We start from the raw sequence: 23,045 nt of genomic DNA on the forward strand, positions 1-23,045 counted from the left end.
TTTGTACATGGTTCCACATAATTATTAATTAATTAATGATGAGTTTAAAAGACTACAAAGGTAATAAGTGATTAGCTATGGTCAGAAAACATAGGTCCTAACATAGATCTAGAGAGGGATTGAGTCTGACCACAGCAAATTTCCATTTCCTAAACAAGAAAAGACAGCAAGGGCAGTAGTGCGCTGAAGGCAGTAAGCATTTAGGTACAAGAACATTGCTGACAACCTGTTTTGCTTCCTGTTTAACTATAGTATGGAGCTTTACACCCCTTGATTGCAGCCCATTTTGATCCACCCTTGCATTGGTTAAATATTAATTTTAACCAGTACACTTTCATACATGGGTACTCCAGAAATGGAGGGTGTATATGTGCTTTTGATCCACATTACTGAAACTTTTGGGGTTAAACTTAAGTTAAAAGGTTAAAATATTAATGCAAAGTTGGTGTATGATGTACAAGGGGGATTTTCTCATGGCAAGGAATCACAAAGCCATTGGCATTTTTTTCCATAAAATTTATCCTGTGGGATTCTTAAGAAAATTGAAGCCACAAATGTTAATGTCACTTTAGGGAAGGTTGTTTTCAGATCAAAATGAGTTTCCAAGGAATGTGCGTGAACCCTACATAAATGAAACATATGGCTTCGTTAATTAATTTATTTCAGTTCATACCCTTATTTCAAGAATACCTTATATCAAATTATACTGTTCAGTCAACAATAAGATTCTTCAACCATTATTGTTATATGTCTTGTTCAAGCTCAGTTCATTCAACAATAAGTTTATTCACCCATGATAGTTATATATGTCTTCTTCAAGGTCAGTGAATAAAGGTGTTCCAAGTATTACAAAATACAGTATCTTTCTCTATTTCAAAGGATGTGATGTCTTAGATTTTTTAGAATTCCAACAGTTCTTTTCCATTATTGCCCAACACGATCTAAGAAACCCCCAACAGTTGGAAGTGGTTCAGGATTAACCCAACATTTGGTTGTTGCAAATGCCCAACAAAATCCATGAATTGTCCAACAATTGGGACAAATTTAGTATACACCCAACAGGTGGCTAAATGAACTGCCCAACAGATGGATACATTACTGTTGCCTTAACCCATATGTTGGTTAAATGATTTGCCCAACAAAATGAATGACCCACCCAACAGTTGGGGAAATGGCTAACCTGAACAGTTGGGTAATTCCCCTCCCAACTGTTGAGAATTTATTATACCTATTTGGGTTGGTCAATTTTTGCCCAACTTTTGAGGTTGCTGAATACATGCCCAACGTTGGTTAAAAAGTTGGGTAAATTTTGCCCATTATTTTTAACAGTGTAGGAAGTGCCATAGTACCGAAACGACGCTGGTAAAAATAACGAATTACTAAGCCTACAATGTGCAATAGATCAAAACCACTGCGTGTTCCTAGTAACGTTAGATCAGAGTGCAGCATTTGAAACCTGTGAACCATGACCTGTTATTACATCGTCTCATCGAATACTTCGCAGTTACGGGATCTGCACATTCCTGGATGACATCCTATTTCAAGCAATGCACGCAGTTAGTGAATATAAACGGCAATACGTCATCTGTCAAGGATCTCGTGACCGGCCTCCCTCGGGATTCTGTATTGGGACCATATTTGTACCCAAAGCTATACATCTCCATTATTTTCAATCGCGGAGAAACATGGTATCAATTTGCAGTTGTATACCGATGACACACAGTTATATGTGTCATGTGAACCACGAGACGCTGATGTTACTTTGAGTTGTTTGAGGATGCGATCTTGGAAATACGCGAATGGATGGCAGAATATCACCTCAAACTGAACGATGGGAAGACAGAGTTTCTAATCATTTGCTAAACCAACCGTCTCATATACATTCCATCAAAATAGGCACGACAGATGTTCCAGCAAGTGTCTGAATCCGTAATATAGCTGCAACACTTGACTCGGAACTGAACATGATGGCACATATCAACACCGTATTAAGAACCCGTTACTCGCACATCCAGCAGATCGCTCGTATACGCCAGTTTATAACACAAGACGCTGCCGCAACGCTAACCAATATTATCGTAACATCACGCTTGGATTATGTCAACAGCCTCCTGTTCGGGTTACCGGGAAACGCCACTCGTAAACTGCAACAAGTCTAGAACAGCGCTGCTCGAGTAGTTTGTAGAGTGAAGAGGAGAGACCATATAACGCCGATTCTAAGGTCTTTACATTGGCTTCCAGTAGAGTTCCGAGTGAAATACAAATTCAATCTTCTCACATATGAAGCTCTACTGCCTCGCCCCGACTTCATCGGCGATCTCCTGGCACCCTGTCATTACGCTCATCATCACGGGGACTGCTTTAAGAAATTAGAACAAAGAAAAAAGCTGGGACAAAGCATTTTCAGTATAGTGCGCCCGAGCGATTGAATGCAGTACGTACCTTTGATGTTTGAACTGTACAGTATTTTTGTATCACCATAGCTTTAATGTATTTTTCTATCATATTATAGGTTTAATGGTGTAAACCTTGTAGGCGATATTTTTCTACTGTTTGCTTTTTAATGTTTCATGTATTTTAAATGTTTCCTGTATATTAATTATTTCAATTCCTGTTAAGCGCTTCGTGCACCGTTGCTGATGGACGCGCTATATAGGTAATATTTCATTATTATATTATATCAATTGGACTTCATTGACAAGAAAATTAGATTTATGGTCATCCATATCCACTTTTTACACTTAGATTCAACTGCTTCCCTCATACATGTCTCCTCTTTGACACATCCTATCTACTTGAGCCCATTTTCAGCGTCTGTATACCGCGGTTAGTGTACTTGAGCGAATTCTCAGTCACTCCATGCACCATATAAGTAATTTGCATATTGGACGTTTGCAGTAAGGGGGAAGGGGGGGGGGGAATAAAATAGTAAGAAATTAAGAAATATATGTAATTGCTACAGCTTGCGGGGCTTTGTCCCTTGCACACTACTGGAGCTTTCAAATACATTTCAGTAAAACGGAATTCCTCTTGAAATGTCATTATTTTGTGCTATAAAATGACTATGAGGGAACATGGAAAGTGAAACTGGTGCAGCTGAAGTACCAATGAGACCCACTGGGGCTTAGATTACATTCGGGAGAAATTTAATTCCTCTCTCTGAATGCGTTTTCTTGCTTAAAAATCGATACGAGTTTCGGCGTATCCAGAGGGTTAAGGACAGGGAAAGGCCCCCTCTCCAACACGCAAACATGTTATGGGACGCAAACGGGATTGGCAAAAAGGAAAATCGGCAAACCAAAAGTAAATAGCCATGGTATGTATGATACTGGATATGCTGTTTGTGTTTATGGTATCGCGTGGTCTGCTTCTAATCAGGTTTTCCCTCATTAGCCACACTATGCATAGATCGAGATCTCTCTGTAAAAGATACATTTGCTTCAGTAATTAACAATTGGGCTTGTGATCTATAATATAAACATCACCTCATTTGAGTCACTGATTATGGGTACCTGCGTATACCAGTCGATACGTACAAGTATGGGATATGGGTCATTCCATATCAAATCACCAAATGTTGGGGTATGTTGTAGTTCAACATCTTTGAAAAATTCCCATATTTATTGTATGATTGGACCACCATGAAATAAGCATATTCTGAAAATTTCAGTTGCATTGCTTTACAATTGGCCGATTTATCAGACTTTGAAATTCCGCAATTTGTCGCCATCATGACATTTTGGCATTTTCTTGACTTTTGAGGTCTTATTTCTCAGCAATTAAACATTCTACTACCTTTCTATTACAGATGCCTATAGAGTCCATCCCATAGGACAGGGGAAAAAATATATTGTCTTGTGGAGTTAGGTCAACTTAAAAGTGTCAAAATATTCGACTTTTGTACTCTTCACTAAAAAATGTGCTATTTTTAGTGATGAATTGCTCCTAAACCATTGCTTTAGGGTACCTGATTCTTTCAGAGGTTATTATGTCTAGTACAAACATTACAAAATAATGATTACAATGCTTTCCTTTAATATGTTTGCAAGTTGTGCAACTTTTAAGTTGCTATTTCATGCTGCGATTCAGCATGAGGTATGGGTTTTGTTGCCAATTGTTTTACCAAAGTAACCATGTTAGAGCTGTCATGGTTTTATACCCTACTTATAAGTATAAAGTTCTTACACCTCAACAAATTTCAGGGTTCTAGCTGTTCTCAATATTAATTTATGAAGTTGTTAAGTTGCTCCGATGTATTTTTATATATTCTATATATTTTATACATTCATTTAAGATCATGTCTTACTGAAGTTAATCAACAACGGAGAACTGATCGGGGCGATATATTATTACATTAATATTGTTTGGTTCTAGAACAGGACTCGAAACACGGACCCTTGCAATCCTATGTTACTTCATAGAATCTTGTAAAGCTCTGTATATATACACACTCTTTTGTCAAATTGTTTATAATTTCATTACATTTTTTATATTTGTTTAATAAACAGTTTACGTTGTGTTCTTATTCATAAGCGAAGCTATAGATTCTTTTCAAGACGTATTCAGAGTTGGCCATCGCTGCTTGTAGTTTCTTCTACACAACAGGCATATTACGCACATGCAAAAAAAAAATACACCGGAAACTTCCAATGTTTGCATATTAATGGACGTAACTGAGTGCAATGCATATACTTACAGGAACCTTTGAAAGTCTGATATGACAGAATAAACAAAACAAGGCATAAATATCATATATGAATTGTATTATCAAATAAATTCTTTGATTGTGTAAACTATGAAACATGAACTTTGGAACCAGTTACAACTATAGACAGATTTCAACCGATATCTATTTAGCGTCCAGTTTAGTTTAGTTTAGTTTGGTAGAAAAAAAAATCAGGAGGGACATTTAAGTCACCCTCAAGGACCCTATAGTCCAGGATCGTATGTTAGAACGGCACATGACCAACACGACGCCATCCTTGTCAATTGGATATTCTTCATTCCCGTTTTCGTATGTTCTTTTGTTTTCGTGATTTTCATCTGTTATTTAGGGTTAATGGATTCTATACTAAAATTATACTCTGGATGATAAACCTACAAAGCGATGATCGAACTGGTAAGTAACGTACAGGAGACAGTAATGGTGTGGAGCTATGCACTGATATACTAAACACTTCATTTAAAACACATGCTATGTACTGATATTGAACACGTCATTAATAACACAGGCTATGAACTGATTTACTAAGCACGTCATTATTAACACAGACTATGTACTGATATACTAAACACTTCATTAATAACACAGGCTATGTACTGATATATTAAACACGTCATTAATAACACAGGCTATGTACTGATATACTAAACACTTCATTAATAACACTGGCTATGTACTGATATACTAAACACACCATTAATAACACAGGCTATGTACTGATATACTAAACACGTCATTAATAACACAGGCTATGTACTGATATACTAAACACTTCATTAATAACACAGGCCATGTACTGATATACTAAACACACCATTAATAACACGTGCTATGTACTGATATACTAAGCACATCATTACAAAAACAGGCTATTTACCGATATACTAAACACGTCATTAATAACACAAGCTATGTACTGATATATTAAATACCTAATTAATTACACAGGTTATGTACTGATATACAAAATACGTCATTACACAGGCTATATACTGATATACTAAACACGTCATGAATAACACAAACTATTTACCGATATACTAAACACGCCATATAGTGCTTCCAATCCTAATGCATTTCTCATCTCCTCTACCGGCAATACATATAGCTACTCAAACATAATAACAGTGTACATTTTCGGAAACATATTCAATAATATGCAACTGATCATTAAACCCATAACCAATAAATAAAGACATACAACTAACTTGACGATCTTGCCCAGACAGCAATAACATAGTTCTCAATGACTCTTTTAACCACCTACGTAAATAATCAGTGGACTGTCTATACATAGTCGGCATATCAGCAATATAAGCATATTGGTAATGTCTCTCATCAAACATGATTATTGCATTTTTTCATTTATTTTGCAGTGCCCGAATCAATATCAGAATATTACCCGAATTTCCCGGAAATATGTTCTTGTTGGAAAAGGAGTACGGGGTGTGGGGTGGGCTGCAGTCCCCTGCCCTCCCCCAACTTCCCAATGTCGATATGTATATTGTCATACGGCTACAGCTGTAGCAACCTAGAAATTCAAAAAAAAAAGTTTGGTTGTTCCTGTCACCATGGCCACTAGTAAAAGTGTAACATTGCATCACGCAAGGGATATATGTATAGTAGTGCTCGACAGCAACATAACGCATGATAGTAACACGAGCATATATCCAATTGTAGGTGCATGTTATACCGTCAACAACCTAAAGCACATTCGATACTCTTACAGTAATATCAATGTAGGTCGTATCATAAAGATACACATATCAGCTTGTTTTGGTCGAGTGCATTATAAGTGCCATAATCAACTCTATAAACATGTTATCATTCAAAAGTTAAAATGACGTAGGATTTGCAAAGGTCACAAAAATAGTAACTTCTGAGGGTTAAATCAACCAACTTTTGAAGATAATATGATAAGATGGTAACACACACTCTATATATAATCCACCAATTCGTGTAGTAATGAATTGATTTCCTACACAATACTTACATTTTAAAGCAGCATTTTGCGTCCTTTTCTATGATATTTCTCAACCTCACTGACTCCACTATGCCATAACGACATACATAACTAGCTTATCTATTTATATTTTACTTCAAATGGTGGCATAAAAGTGGAAAAAATTGCAACTTTCAACTTTTTTGTTCTCCAAGATAATATCCGTTGGGAACCCAATAAACCTCGCCCATAATATGAATATTTAAACACTACGAACGTCATTGACAGATACGCAATATAACACCACGCTTGATTTGTGTACAGTCTATATATGGCAGTTGTACCAGGGAGCTGCATAACAACTCCAAACGCAAAGTCTTGAATCTATTTTTAGCAACGGCTCATAACTAAACCTGCATCTCTGATTGGTTGAATTCAAACTAGTGGGTTTGGGAACTGAATGCGATTTAATTTTGTATGTGGATACTCGCCAATTAACGTTTTTGGCAGGGAAAAACTTGGCTAATATCTTAGTATGCTGTTTTGTGATTTGATGTATGTAAAAAACTGGATGGACATGTAAAAAAAGTAGAAAACGGCAACCAAACGCAAAATGCTCATGAATAAACATACTTTTCACTGATTGGTGGAATTCAAACTAGTGGATTTGGAGATATGAAAACTTTGTCGAGGACACTTTTACTCGTTATCGATATAAATCGTTAACTACTCGCTAATTAACGCTCTTGGCAGGGTGAAACTTGGATGGTATCTTAGTTTGCTGTTTTATGATTGATACATGTAAAAAAATCGATGCACATGTCAAAAAGGTGGAAAAAAGCGACCCAACGCAAAATGCTGCTTTGAAGAAATATATCTAGAGTTAGTTATGTTTTTGAGATGGCATTTTCAACTAAGAGTGTAAAATATTTTGCTCTTCCATGTTAATGTCACATGTTATCATCGTAACCGGAATACGTCTAGTTATATCAATGAATACTTTTACTTGGTGTGCATCTAACACTAAGGCAGGAGCTATGACATAGACGTACCTTAACCACCCCCCCCCCCCCAAAAAAAAAAGGAGGCAACAACAACAATTTGCTGAATACAAAAGGAAGTTTTGACAAGAATTTCTGTCCTTTAAAATCTTTATAGAATAGAGAAGGCGATTCTGAAAGTTTTGAAGACTCCCGGGATTCACTCCCGGGACCATAGCAACTACTAATGTAACATATTAGGATTGTTACACTTGGAAGAGTGGAACAAAACTATGGCAACTACTATTGTAACATATTAGGATTGCTACACTTGGTACAGGGGAACACAACTATAGCAACTACTAATGTAACATATTAGGATTGCTATACTTGGTACAGGGGAACACAACTATAGCAACTACTAATGTAACATATTAGGATTGTTACACTTGGAAGAGTGGAACAAAACTATGGCAACTACTATTGTAACATATTAGGATCGCTACACTTGGTACAGGGGAACACAACTATATCAACTACTAATGTAGCATATTAGGATTGCTATAATTGGTTACATATAAACAGCATTTCTATCCGTTTCCTTTGTCAAGTATTCTTTCGTTTGTTTTATATTTATTAATATACTCCTATCTTTTCTATTTCTCTTCTGTATTCCTTTCTTTATGTTTACTACCATTTCTGTGAATTGGATTTGCACGAAAATATACGAGTGGCCTCTTCAGCTCTACTCCATTTGTTTTGTTTTGATACTTTATCCATCCTTCCAACACATTGTTAAACTTACAGCGTGTAATATAGAAAATGAAACCGAATTCAATCAGGCTAGATATTGTTTGGATTTCTCCGGCAAAAGAAATGACCGTGCTAGGAGTATTTCTATTAAATATCTATAAGCAATGTTCATAGTTATTGCATCCTTCTGTCAGTTCAACCGCCAGCGCATCGTAGACATTATTGACCTCACATTATGATATTGTTATGTATGTTATGTATATATCTATATATATTTATATATATATATATATATATATATATATATATATATAGATATATATATATATATATATATATATATATATATATATATATATATATATATATATATATATATATATATATATATATATATATATATATCGCGTGTTTTAGGACAATATCTTTTTCGGGTTTGCGCTCTTCACTAAACTATATATATATATATATATATATATATATATATATATATATATATATATATATATATATATATATATATATATATATATATATATATATATATATAAATATATATATATATATATATACATATATATATATACATATATATATATATATATATATATATATATATATATATATATATATATATATATATATATATATATATATATATATATATATATATATATATATATATATATATATATATATATATATATATATATATATATATATATATATAGCCTTGTGGTTAGGGTGTCCGCGTACAAAGCGGGAGGCCCGTGGTTCGAATCCCGGTGGAGGCTGAAAGTTTTTTCACTGTTCTTGATTTTCCAACTCATTACGATTTTCATTTATATATATTCATTTGCCTTTGTCGTTTACCTCCATTGCATTAACATAAAGTCTGTTCAAAGTATCTCTTTCGAGATCCGGCTTTAGGAATCACAAATGATTTTCGAGTTGGATAGCATCATGTTTGATCTCTAGAGTAGGGCAAAATATGTCACCAAAAACAGAACTAGTATTGTTCGATATAGGTGACAAACGCCTACAGTGGAATTACGATCTTCCTTACCGGTTTCGAACCTCTGGACATACAATCAGCGTCCATAGCCTAGTGGTTAGGGTGACCGCGTACAAAGCGGGAGGCCCGTGGTTCGAATCCCGGTGGAGGCTGAAAGTTTTTTCACTGTTCTTGATTTTCCAACTCATTACGATTTTCATTTATATATATATATATATATATATATATATATATGTGCTGCATTATGACATACACTCTCAAAAACAACGTCAACGATGAAGCTGTGTGCAGAAATCCATAGTGGTTATTATATACCACGGAGCCGTCTTTTACTTTATTTTATGAGAAGATAGGATCAGGCGAATTGAAGTGTGCGTACAAAATGACTAAAGTTACTTTTGACTTCATGTAAAGGCCCAGTTATAATTAAATATCAGCCCAATCCAATTAGCGCAACGTTGTGTATAATATATGATTTGCCTACATGTATAGGTCATAGAATTAAGCTAATTATAGTAGTACTTTATTTACCTCTCTGTCGTTTCATACCAGTCTAGCAGGTTACAACTCCTTTGGTTTTATTGCAGGGTAATAATATAGCGATAGAGTTGTTAACATTAACGCTTGTCCCTCACTACTCAGACACATTGATATATTTTTTTTTTTCACACTACATCACTGCCGTAACTTGTATGCTCAATTATAAGGAATGTTTGGGGCAAAGAGTAGCTATTTGCGATCCAAATTTTTATTAGGTGTAATTTTGTTTATAGATATATTTAAAGTTACCTTTTGTTGGTGTTTGGAACTATATGTCAAGTAGGTTCCCTTGTGTCACTCTATGTTTGACCTTTTTTTTCAAGGAGAACGGCAGGGAGGGGACTATCTTGTAATTTTACTGCCGAGAGGGAGCAAATAATGAAGATAGGACGTCGTATTTATAGTGGCTATGGACACTTCAAAACTGTCTTGAAAATCAATAAATTATATAAAATATTAAATAGAGCATTATCTGAGGAAGTAAAGCCCATTGTAATATGAAAGTCGAATACTACTAAATTCCACTTAGTACTGGTTCTTGTCAAATGCACTATGCATTTGTGTGCTTGAAATCCTTAGTGCATAAGCTTTGTACAATCTCGTGTAGCATAGAGCGTATGTATATGAAATAGGTACGTGATCTAACACTGTAGCTACATACTGTACCCTTACTTATACGTCCGTCAGTTTCACCCGAGTTCCGTGATTGCGCACTAGAGAAATCGTTGCTGAATAAGGAAGTGTATCTCGAAAGTAGCCTACCATAGTAACCTATAGGCTAAGGATGTAGGTATACAATGTAACGTTATTTACAACTATAGAAAGGAGAAAATAGGGGCAAATAAAATTGTGTTTCACATTGTGTGACAACCGTAAAAACTTTAACGGACATTTGAAATTAAGGATGATAGTAAAATGGTTCTGCTGAAAAAAAACCTGATATCACTTGTAAATATACACAACAAATTGAGACGTTTCACGTTTGGTGGAGAACAATATTGAGCGAGAGTTATATGACAAATGACGATGCAGATGCATCTTCCCTGAGTTTGATATTTATGGCAGCCATTCTTCCACGAATAATATACTTATATCAAATACAGAAAGGGTATTGCTGTTGCGACAAATTCCTGCCGTGGTGTTCGCTTTGGAGAGATCTGCCTCATTGCAGCATTTACGTAAGAATATTCCTCTATTCCAGGGTTGTCCAACCTTTTGCAGAGGAGGGCCACATTGAATGATAATGATGAAGGAGGGGGCCGCATGAACCCTACGCTCGATTTTTCAATTTTTTGCCCGAAGCCCAAGGCAACAAACTGTGAGCTCTGCACGCGGAGCGCACTGAATTATTTTCCTTCCTGATAAAACAGATGAATAAAGTTCAGCCGCCCGGTCCCCCCCCCCCCGTCCGCCGAGAGAGTGTCACACAAACTGACCTGTAAGCAATTTTTTGGACCCACAAGGTTCGAATGATTGATTACATAACTTTAAATTGTTATCAATAAATCTGCTCACTAAAATTTTGCACCGTAGAGCATCTCTGGCGGGCCGGACGCAACCCTGCGGCGGGCCGGACTGTGGCCCGCGGGCCGTAGGTTGGACAACCCTGCTCTATTCCAAAGGATAAAGCGTATTGTCAAACACAACTGTTGTGAATTGTTGGCATATATAGCTTAAAGCCACATAATAGCATTTTGATTAGTGGAGATACACATTGTCAATATTTGGTGATATTTTATGCTGCTATGTGTTAACTTGAGCAAAATTAGTGATGTCGTTATGGCAATTGTCCTTTTTCTATAAATGTACAAATCGTTTATCCCCAATAACAATTTGAAAAAAAACTCCCTCCCTTACTTCCTCCCTCCTCCCTCCTCTTTTAGATTCGCATTAAGTAGAAACTCATTGCCTTACTAATTTTCAATATTGGTAAATACCATAAGAACTTCGTTTGGTGTTTCACCAACGTAGGTTGACGCCACTTTCTTTATTAAATCATTTCATTTTTTCTATCAGTTTACAGATTCTATCCGTTATGCGAGAAGTGTTGATCACCCCAGACTTATTGAAATAATCCGGCAGAAATATCTAACTGGTAAGTGAAGCAGTTAATTATTAGTAGAAAATGTAGAAAATGCCTTGGCTTTCCACGAAAATCCATGTCGGAAAGTAAGTTTTAAAAAGAAAAGCATCTGTCGTTTGCCAATAGAGAATATTCACAAAAGACAAAATTACTATTACTATCTAAAAATAACTATTATTAGCAGAAAAAGAAGATTATATGAAGAATATGGTTGGATAGGATGGATGGATATTATGGATATGATGGATGGATAGTAAAGATGGATAGGATGGATATGATGGATGGATAGGATGGATATGATGGATATGATGGATGAATAGTAGGGATCGATAGGATGGATATGATGGATGAATAGTATGGATTAATGGGTGGATGGATAAGAAGCATGGATGGTAGGATAGGATGGATGGATATGATTGATGGATAGGATGGATCGAAAGGATGAATGAATAGGATGGATATGATGGATGGATAGTATGGATGCATGGATATGATGGATAGGATGGATGGATAAGATAGATAGATGGTATGGATGGATAGTTTGGATTAGATGGATAGGATAGATCAAATGGATAGGATGGACGGATATGATGGATGGATAGGATTGATAGGATGAATGGATGGATAGGATGGATGAGTACGATGGATAGATAGGATGGATGGATATGATGAATAGATGGATGGATATGATTGATGGATAGGATAGGATAAGTCGATAGTATGGATGGATATGATAAATATGATGGATGGATAAGAAGCATGGATAGGATGAATTGATGGAAGGGGAGGATGGATGGATCGATAAGATGGATAAATAGGATTCATAGGATGGATAGGATGGACGGATTTAATGGATGGATAGGATGAATAGGATGAATGGATGGATTGGATAGATGAGTAGGATGGATGGGAAAGATGGATGGATATGATAATTGGATGGATGGATATGATTGATGGATATGATGGATCGGTAGTATGGATGGACAGGATGAATATGATGGATGAATATTATGGATGCATGGATAAGATGGATAGGATGGATGCATGAGAAGCATTGATAGTATGGATGGTAGGATAGGATGGTTGGATATGATTTATGGATAGGATGTATCGATAGGATGGATATGATGGATATAATGGATGAATATGATGAATGGATACGAGTCATGGATATGATGAATGGATGGATTGGATGGATAGGATGGATTGATTTGATGGGTAAGTTGGTTGGATTGGATGCATGGATAGGATGGACGGATGGTCTGGATAGGTAGGATGGACGGATAGAATGGATAGGATGGATGGATGGATACATAGGACAGATAGATGGATAAGATGGATGGATATAATGGATAATATGGATTGATATAATGGATGGATAGGATGGATGTATAGGATGAGTAGGATAAATGGATAGTATGGATGAATATGATGGATAGATAAGATGGATGGATAGGATGGATAAGATGGATACGATGGATATGATGGAGTGATAGGACAGATGGATATGATTGATAGATAGGATGGATCGATAGGATGGTTGGATATGATTTATGGATAGGATGTATCGATAGGATGGATAGGATGGATATAATGGATGAATATGATGGATGGATACGAGTCATGGATATGATGAATGGGTGCATTGGATGGATAGGATGGATTGATATGATGGGTAAGTTGGTTGGATCGGATGCATGGATAGGATGGACGGATAGTCTGGATAGGTAGGATGGACGGATAGGATGGATAGGATGGATTGGATGGATGGATGGATAGATAGGATAGATAGATGGATAAGATGGATGGATAGAATAAATATTATGGATTGATATAATGGATCGATAGGATCGATGTATAGGATGAGTAGGATGAATGTATAGTATGGATGAATAGGATGGATAGATAAGATGGATGGATAGCATGGATAAGATGGATATGATGGAGTGATAGGATAGATGGATATGATTGATGGATAGGATGGATCGATAGGATGGTTGGATATGATTTATGGATAGGATGTATCGATAGGATTGATATAATGGATGAATATGATGGATGGATACGAGTCATGGATATGATGAATGGGTGCATTGGATGGATAGGATGGATTGATATGATGGGTAAGTTGGTTGGATTGGATGCATGGATAGGATGGACGGATAGTCTGGATAGGTAGGATGGACGGATAGGATGGATTGGATGGATGGATGGATAGATAGATGGATAAGATGGATGAATAGAATGGATAATATGGATTGATATAATGGATGGATAGGATGGATGTATAGGATGAGTAGGATGAATGGATAGTATGGATGGATAGGATGGATAAGATGGATACGATGGAGTGATAGGATGGATGGATATGATTGATGGATAGGATGGATCAATAGGATTCATTGATACGATGGATATGATGGATGAATAAGATGGATGGATTGGATGGATAAGATGGATATAATAAATATGATGGAAGGATAGGATGGATAGATAGGAAGAAAGGATGTATTGGATGGATGGATAGGGTTGATAGGAAGGATATGATGGATTGGATGAATGGATAGGATGGATGGATGGATTGGATAGATGGGTTGGATGGATGGATAGATAGGTTGGATAGGATGAATCGATGTATTGGATGGATGGATAAGATGAATGGATAGATAGGATGGATAAGATGGATGGATAGTCTGGATAGATAGGATGGACGGATAGGATGAGTGGATGGATTGGATGGGATGGATCGATGGAAAGGATGGATAGATATGATAAATGGATGGATATGATTGATGGATAGGATTGATCGATAGTATGGATGGATAGGATGAAGGTGATGGATAGATAAGAAGCATGGATAGGATGAATGGATGAGTAGGATGGATGAGTAAGATGGATAAGATGGACGGATAGTATGGATGAATAGGTTGGATAGATAAGATGGATAGGATGGATAAGATGGATACGATGGATATGATGGAGTGATAGGATGGATGGAAATGACTGATGGATAGGATTGATGGATAGGATGGATGGATAGGATGGATACAATGGATGGATATTATGGATGGATATGATGAATAGGATTGATGGATATGATTGATGGATATTATGGATGGATGTATATGATGGATGGATGGAACGGATGGATGGATCGGATGGATGAACGGATGGATAGGATGGATGGATAGGATGGATTGATAACATGGATGGATAGGATGGATGAATAAGATGGTAAGATAGGATGGATTGATTGAATGGATAGGATTGATACGATTAATATGATGGATGGATAAGATGGATGGATGGGATGGATATGATGGAAGGATAGGATGGATGGATTGATAAGATGGATGGATATGATGGATGAATAAGATGGTAAGATAATATGGATTGATTGGATGGATAGGATTGATACGATTAATATGATGGATGGATAAGATGGTTGGATAAGATGGATATGATGGATATGATGGAAGGATAGGATGGATGGATAGGAATGAAGTATGTATTGGATGTATTGGATGGATGTTTAGGATGAATGGATATGATGGATAGGGTGGATAGGAAGGATAGGATGGATTGGATGAATGAATATGATGGATGGATGTATTGGATGGATAGGTTGGATGGATGGATAGATAGGATGGATTGAAAGGATGGATAGGGTGAATTTTTGTATTAGATGGATAGGATGAATGGATAGATTGGATGAACGGGTTGGATAGACGGATAGGATGAATAGGATGAAAGGATGTATGTTTAGGATGGATGGATAGGATGGATAGGATGGATAGAATAATGGATAGGATGGATGGATTGGATGGATGGGTTGGATGGAAGGACGGATAGGATAGATGGATAGGATGGATCGATAGTATGGATTGATAGGATGGATAGGATAGAAATGACGGGTAGGATGGAATTAATGAAATTGATGGATAGGATGAATAAGATGGATAGGATGGACGGATTTGAGGGATGGATAGGATGAATGGATGGATTGGATGGATGAGTAGGATGGATTGAAAGGATGGATAGAATGGATAGGATGGATGGATATGATGGATATGATTGATAGGATGGATAGGATGGATGATAGAACGGATGAATTGGATGGATGCATAAGAAGCATTGATAGTATAGATGGCTGGATAGGATGGATGGATATGATGGATGGATATGATTAATGGATAGGATGGATGGATATGATGGATGTGATGGATATGATTGATGGATAGGATGGATCCATGGATATGATGGATAGAATGCACGGATATGACGGATGTATAGGATGTATAGGATGTATTGGATGGATTGGATGGATGTGTACGATGGATGGATAAGATGGATCGATAGAATGGATGAATAGGATGAATGTGATGGATAAGTAAGAAGCATGAATAGGATGTATGGATGGGTAGGATGGATTGAATGGATGAGTAGTATGGATGGATAGGATAGATGTATATGATGGATGGATAGGATGGATGGATTAGATGGATGGATAGGATGGATGAATAGTATGGATGAATTGGATGGATGCATAAGAAGCATTGATAGTATGGAAGGCTGGATAGGATGGATGGATAGGATGGATGTATAGGATTGATAGGATGAATGGATGGATTGGATGGATGAGTACGATGGATGGATAGGATGGATGGATATGATGGATAGATAGGATGGATGGATATGATGGATGGATGGATAGGATTGATGGATATGATAAATGTATGGATGGATATGATTGATGGGTAGGATGGATCGATAGTATGGATGGATAGGATGAATGTGATGGATGGATAAGAAGCATGGATAGGATGAATGGATGGATTGGATGGATGAGTAGGATGGATGGATATGATGGATGAATAGTATGGATGAATTGGATGGATGCATAAGAAGCATTGATAGTATGGATGGTAGGATAGAACGGATGGATATGATTGATGGATAGGATGGATCGATAGGATGGATATGATGGATGAAAAGTATGGATGAATATGATGGATGGATAAGAATCATGGATAAGATGAATGGATGGATTGGATGGCTAGGATGGATTGATATGATGGGTAGGTTGGATGGATAGGATAGATCGATGGATAAGATGGATTAATATAATGGATAGTATAGATTGATATAATGGATAAATAGGATGGATGTATAGGATGGGTAGGATAAATGGATAGTATGGATGAATAGGATGGATAGATAAGATGTATGGATAGGATGGATAAGTTGCATACGATGGATATGATGGAGTGATAGGATGGATGAATATGATTGATGGATAGGATGGATCGATAGGATGGATAAATAGGATGGATACAATGGATCGATATTATGGATTTATAGGATTGATAGGATGAATATGATGGATGGATATTATGGATGGATGGATATGATGGATGGATGGAAAGGATTGATGGATAGATGGGATGGATGAATGGATTGATATGATGGATGGATAGGGTGGATAGGATGGATAGAAGAATGGATTGGATGGATAGGATAGATGGATAGGAAGAATGGATATGATGCATGGATGATTAATGGATGGATCGGATGGATGGGTAGGATGGATGAAAAGTATGGATACTATGGATAGTAAGGATGGATGGATAAGATAGATGAATAGGATGGATAAGATGGACGAATAGGATGGATGGATAGGATGGATAGTATAAATTATTTGATTGGACGGATGAGTAGAATTGATAGATAGAATGGATGAATAGGATGGATGGATATGATGTATGGATGATTAATGGATGGATGGATGGATGGATGGATGGATGGATGGATGGATGGATGGATGGATGGATGGATGGATGGATGGATGGATGAAAAGGATGGATAATATGGATTGGTATAATGTTTGGATATTATGGATGGATAATACGGTAGGATAGGATGGATGGATTGGATGGATGGATACGAAGGATATGATGGATGAATAGGATTGATAGATACAATTGATGGATAGGATGGATATGATAGATGGATAAGATGAATGGACAGGATGGATAAGATGGTTGGATAGGATGGATGGAAAATGATGGATAGGATGGACGGATAGGTTGGATGGATAGGATGGATAAGATGAATGGATGTATTGGATGGATGGATGGATATGATGGATGGATAGGATGGATGGATGGATAGGATGGAAGAATAGGATGGATAAGATGGATGAATAGGATGGATTGATATTATGGATGGATAGTATGGATGGATAGGATGGATGGATAAGATGGATGGATAGGATGGATAAGATGGATAATATTGGATTGATGTATTTTATGGATGGATGGATAGTATGGATGGATAGGTTAGATGGATTGAATAGGATGGATTAGATGGATGGATGGATAGGATGGACGGATAGGATGGATGGATAGGATGAATTGATTGATTGGACGGATAGGTAGGATGGATGGATAGGATAGATGGATATGATGGATGGGTAGGATGGATGGATAAGATTGATGGATATGCTGGATGGATAGTATGAATGGTAGGACAGGATTGATGAATATGATTGAAGAATAGGATGGGTCGAAAGGATGGATGGATATGATGGATAGGATGGCTCGATAGGATGTTTGGATAGGACTGAACAAGTTATGTACAATAAACGTTAGATTCATACACATCATGTAGAGCAATTATAAAGTTTGCAACATCGATAACAAGAGAGAGACAATCACCCACAAAAAATTAGCATTAACCATTCCAAGTATAAATATTCTGGAAACCCCTTTATATCCTGAGTAATCCAGTTAATGCCTTTACATAGAATTTCCAGTCAATTTAATGCTTATTTTGAATGCAAAATTACAGACCTAAGATGGCTGCCAATGTTAATCCCGTGGACATCAAACCAGATTTGAAGAAGACAGTAAAAGGTAAGTTTGAAAGCTAAACAATTTGCATTTAGTAAGTATGTTGTCTTATTTGTGTTAAATGGTTTTATCTACAATCCACGGTACACTGTTGCTTTTACTAATATAGTTGAGAAGCCATATATACTTTTCTTTTATAAAAACACGTAACATTGGCGAATTTAATGCGGATATCAATATATATTGGCAACATAATATCATATGTAAATCTTTTGAAAGTGAAAGGGATTACCAGGTCATTACATTTTGATTGACAAGTTTAAAGTATTTATGTTCATATCACTAACGCATCCGTTGTTACTACATTCATTCATATCTGAAGGAGTGTTCCATATGCTAGTTAGGTGTCTTTTATCCTATTTCGTTATTTTCAACAGGTTTTGGTAGTTTCAAAGTTGCACTTGCTACCGTTCTGACTGTTAAAATTGTTCTTGATCTTGCTACGTTCTTTGAATATCCGCCTGTCGTCATAGAAGAGTTGAGCAATGCAGCCAGTTCAGGCCTTATCATGATTCGTTATATGGAAGAGAGAGGACAAATAGAGCCAACAAGTATCATGACACTTCTGTGTGCGCTGAAGAAAATGTGTCTTTCTGGGATTGAGATGCGTGTAAGAAAGCTGTATGAGGAACATACAGGGAGACTATGTTCCAGCGATGATCAGTCTAAGGCTCAATTAGAAGGTACGGTAGCTTAAAGCATATGTTTGTACATGAATGTTCGTATGCACTCGCAGCAGTCTTAAGAATGCGCATTACCTCCATCGATTAGTAATTTTCGAAGGATTTGCTAAAGTGAAGTTTCATCAAATATAGCTGGATGATTATTGTTCATTTAACAATTGAGGATAAAATAGTTTGCGTGTAATAATAAAACAAGATGATTGGGTGTATAGTATCTTAGTAATTCAAATTTAATATTCTCGATCCTAAGGTCTAAGTCGTCTACAATACATCTGAATGAGATATTTTACTGGAATTCTCAGGTAATGCTACATGTCCAAAAATCAATATTCCAATGCCTCATTTTCGTTCTCATAAAACGTATCCAATGGTAATTGTTTGATTTTATGTAAAACAAGTTTGTTGCTAATACTCTTTGAATGGATCGAAACTGAAAATGTTCTCCTCTTGAATCTCTGACCGCAGCGAATGGTAAATAAAACATATTCCAGTTAAATTCGTATACTTGTAACTTATTCCAATTTACAAACGGTTTTAGGACATTAAGTAATTGTATGTTACATTGTTCAATATAGGGTGTGTAGTAAAGTTAGTGAGACCGATAATGGTATCATTTTTCAATTCAATGCGCTTAACATTTGCTTTCTGCTCATGGGTATAACTGTAGTAATTTGATAATAAATAGTATATGACAATAATATTTGATAATTTGAATTTCACACTGTAATTTTTTACCAAGTGGGTAAGCAATGCTAATTAAGTGATTGCTAGTGAAATAGCACGTTCACCGTAACATAAGAGCATGCACGACATGGAAGTAATACCACCTGATGATGACGTTCTTTCACTTATAAATGAACTTTAGATTTACATTAACAGTTCCACGCTCTATAGAGTGAGGGGATGGAGTTTCTGTTTAAGCTCAACGCTATTGGTAGAGATTAGTACATCTTGGTTTGATATTTAACATTAACTCAATGAATAGCATACATGATTACATTATGATATTTGACACCCTATACTTTGACTTCGTCTCCGCTATCATGAGAATTTGAATTTTGGTGAGTGCAACATAGTTAAAGAAAGTTCAGTTAAGCATCTATTGCACCAAAGTACGCTAGACATACTTGGTGACTGATATTTAACCTTATGTTAACTGAATTTCACAATTGAGAGTTTTATACTGCACTCCCGTTTCACTTAAACCCACTCGATGATAAGTTTGATTCAGAAGGTCACAATGTCTGCATGAAACCTTTCAAGTGCTAAAAACTCTTTGTTTTTTATCTCAGGAAAGAAAAACGATCTCATCAAGTATGCAAAAACAGCCTATCGAAAGCACTACGAAACAGCTAAGCCATTTCCTTCCATGAACAAGTGTAAGGTTAACAGTATATTTGTTCAGGGAGGTATTTACTGCTCTGTTCAGGAGGGTGATTTCATGCAAAAGCCCGATGTGCTAGAATCGTTAGATTCTTACAACGATATTCTGAGCAGCCCCAAAACTAAGTCAAATAGAAAGATCATCGAGGCTGACCCTGGGTTCGGGAAATCAACACTTGCATCACAGTTTGTCTATGACTGGTGTACTGAGAACCCTGAATCTCCTCTCAAAGATGTAGACATACTTATATTTCTCCAGTTAAGGCAACTAACAGGTGTAAAGTCTATATACACTGCCATAAAGCATTCCATAGTGCCCGAAGATGAGGACATGGACGACTCTTGCATTAAGGAAATCCTCAAAGTAAACAAAAAGTCTGTTGTCATGTTATTTGACAGTTATGACGAGTATCCTGACAAGAACACCAAAACACATATCTCCTCCATCATTGAGATGAAAATGTTTCTAGACATTCTTGTCATCATACTCACCAGGACATTGAACCTCCCGCCTAACTTGCACCCCGAAACAAAACGAATCAGATTAACAGGGTTTGGGGTGGCTGAACGTCGAAACTACGTCCTAAAGGCGGTGGCTGATGATGTCCAGTTGGCAGATCGGATCGAAGAGCAGCTTCAGAGAAACCCCTTCTTAAGAGATCTCTGTCAGGTCCCTCTCTTCTCCACTATGGTTGCTCACATAGCACACGAGAGGCCAGAAATCAAGATATTTAGCACAGTAACAAGATTTTTCACTTATGTGATCGCATGCGTTCATAACCATATGAAAATCAAGAAAGATGCTAATACGGAGGTGCCTGCTTTTGAAAAGGAACTAGCTAAACTGTACCTATTGCTTTCGACGGCCTCACACGGAAGAACCAGCAGCTGACATGGGAGAACACCTATTTAGTTTCAGAACTTGGACAAGAGTTCTATGATAACTATATAAGGCTTGGGATGTTTGCACAGGAAGTGGTTTTTGACATTTCCCAGTGTCGATATAAGACGGAAGCACGAATATGGCACAAAATCATATGTGAATTGTATGCCTCTCATCATCTGGTTTCAATTCTTAGTGAAGGTAAGTCTTCAGTACAGATAATATTGATGCATAACCACAGTTTTTCATCTCTGATGTGTAAGATAATGAGTAAACCTAAGATATGGAAGTATTGTTCGTATGTTCTTTTATGTGCATATGTAAACAGCTTACGCTCCTCGTACCCCCAACCCACAGTGTCTGCTATATATATATGTAAATTAACATTTATGCAACACGCTTTTCAATGTAAGTAAATAAAGTCCTCATTTGTCACTGACCCAGTTCAACATAACAAAGATTTGGGTTTGGATCTTTCTATATGTATGCTTGTTGTATTGAAGACAAGAGCGCCTAAAGGTAGAGATACCCTCGGGAAGATCAAAGCAATGTCGGAAAAAGCTAACTACACTGGATTTACAAGCAAGTTGTACACATCTGGGTAATCTAGGATGGACACGATTTCTTACATTGTTGTGAATGTACAACCATATTGAATAATTTGACTTTTGTATCTATTAAAGAACACGTTATTCAGCATATTCACTAGATGTTTGCTATTTTTGCTCGTCAGTTCAATAAAGTTATCCCCACATATTGTTAAAATGCTTTTCCTGTGGTTAATTTTGATTGCTTCTCAAAAATGCTTAGGCAAAGATAGAAAATATGGAAGTAAATATATAAACCAGATCCTCATCACATTTTGTATCACAAAGATATGAATTATATAGAGTTGGTAATATTTTGCATTTGGCAACAGTACAATGAATGGTATCATCAAGACAACGCTGCTAAAAATATCTTTGTTTGTATTCATCATTTTTCAATCATTTATCAAAATAGCCATGTGGTATTTTCCTTACAAAATCGTATATGATTCCATGTTCCTTTTAGTGTTCGATTATTTGTTTAATCAACCTAATCCAAAATGTATTAAAAATGAAGCTTTTGATAATATCTCATCTCACAAAGATTTCATAGATGACCTGG

General features: G+C 36.5%; 2 protein-coding genes across 8 annotated transcripts in view; both read left to right on the forward strand.

Moving 5' to 3' along the window:
* The window catches only part of LOC139970049 (uncharacterized), a 245,528-nt gene that overhangs the window by 163,073 nt on the left and 59,410 nt on the right, over positions 1-23,045 (forward strand). The gene's annotated exons all lie outside the window — the stretch shown is intronic.
* Positions 4,879-22,042, forward strand: LOC139970067 (NACHT, LRR and PYD domains-containing protein 10-like). Of its 3 annotated transcripts, none has more exons than XM_071975702.1 (5): positions 4,879-5,119; positions 11,970-12,048; positions 18,886-18,950; positions 19,325-19,630; positions 20,923-22,042. In XM_071975702.1, exons 3-5 carry the CDS (start codon positions 18,893-18,895, stop codon positions 21,903-21,905), a joined length of 1,347 nt encoding a protein of 448 aa, XP_071831803.1. In that variant the 5' UTR covers positions 4,879-5,119; positions 11,970-12,048; positions 18,886-18,892; the 3' UTR covers positions 21,906-22,042. The 3 variants fall into 3 exon arrangements, with proteins under 3 accessions (XP_071831803.1, XP_071831804.1, XP_071831805.1); XM_071975703.1 differs by lacking the exon at positions 4,879-5,119 and adding an exon at positions 9,664-9,784; XM_071975704.1 differs by lacking the exon at positions 4,879-5,119 and adding an exon at positions 10,882-11,131.

Source organism: Apostichopus japonicus, chromosome 7 (genome assembly GCF_037975245.1).
Source record: "Apostichopus japonicus isolate 1M-3 chromosome 7, ASM3797524v1, whole genome shotgun sequence".
Lineage (NCBI taxonomy): Eukaryota > Metazoa > Echinodermata > Holothuroidea > Aspidochirotida > Stichopodidae > Apostichopus > Apostichopus japonicus.

Excerpts from the sequence above, each read along its gene's own strand:
- LOC139970067 (XM_071975702.1), top strand. The coding sequence starts at position 18,893 with ATGGCTGCCAATGTTAATCCCGTGGACATCAAACCAGATTTGAAGAAG. Across the intron at positions 18,951-19,324 it reads TTTGAAGAAGACAGTAAAAG|GTTTTGGTAGTTTCAAAGTT; the intron begins GTAAGTTTGAAA and ends TATTTTCAACAG. Across the intron at positions 19,631-20,922 it reads GTCTAAGGCTCAATTAGAAG|GAAAGAAAAACGATCTCATC; the intron begins GTACGGTAGCTT and ends TTTTTATCTCAG.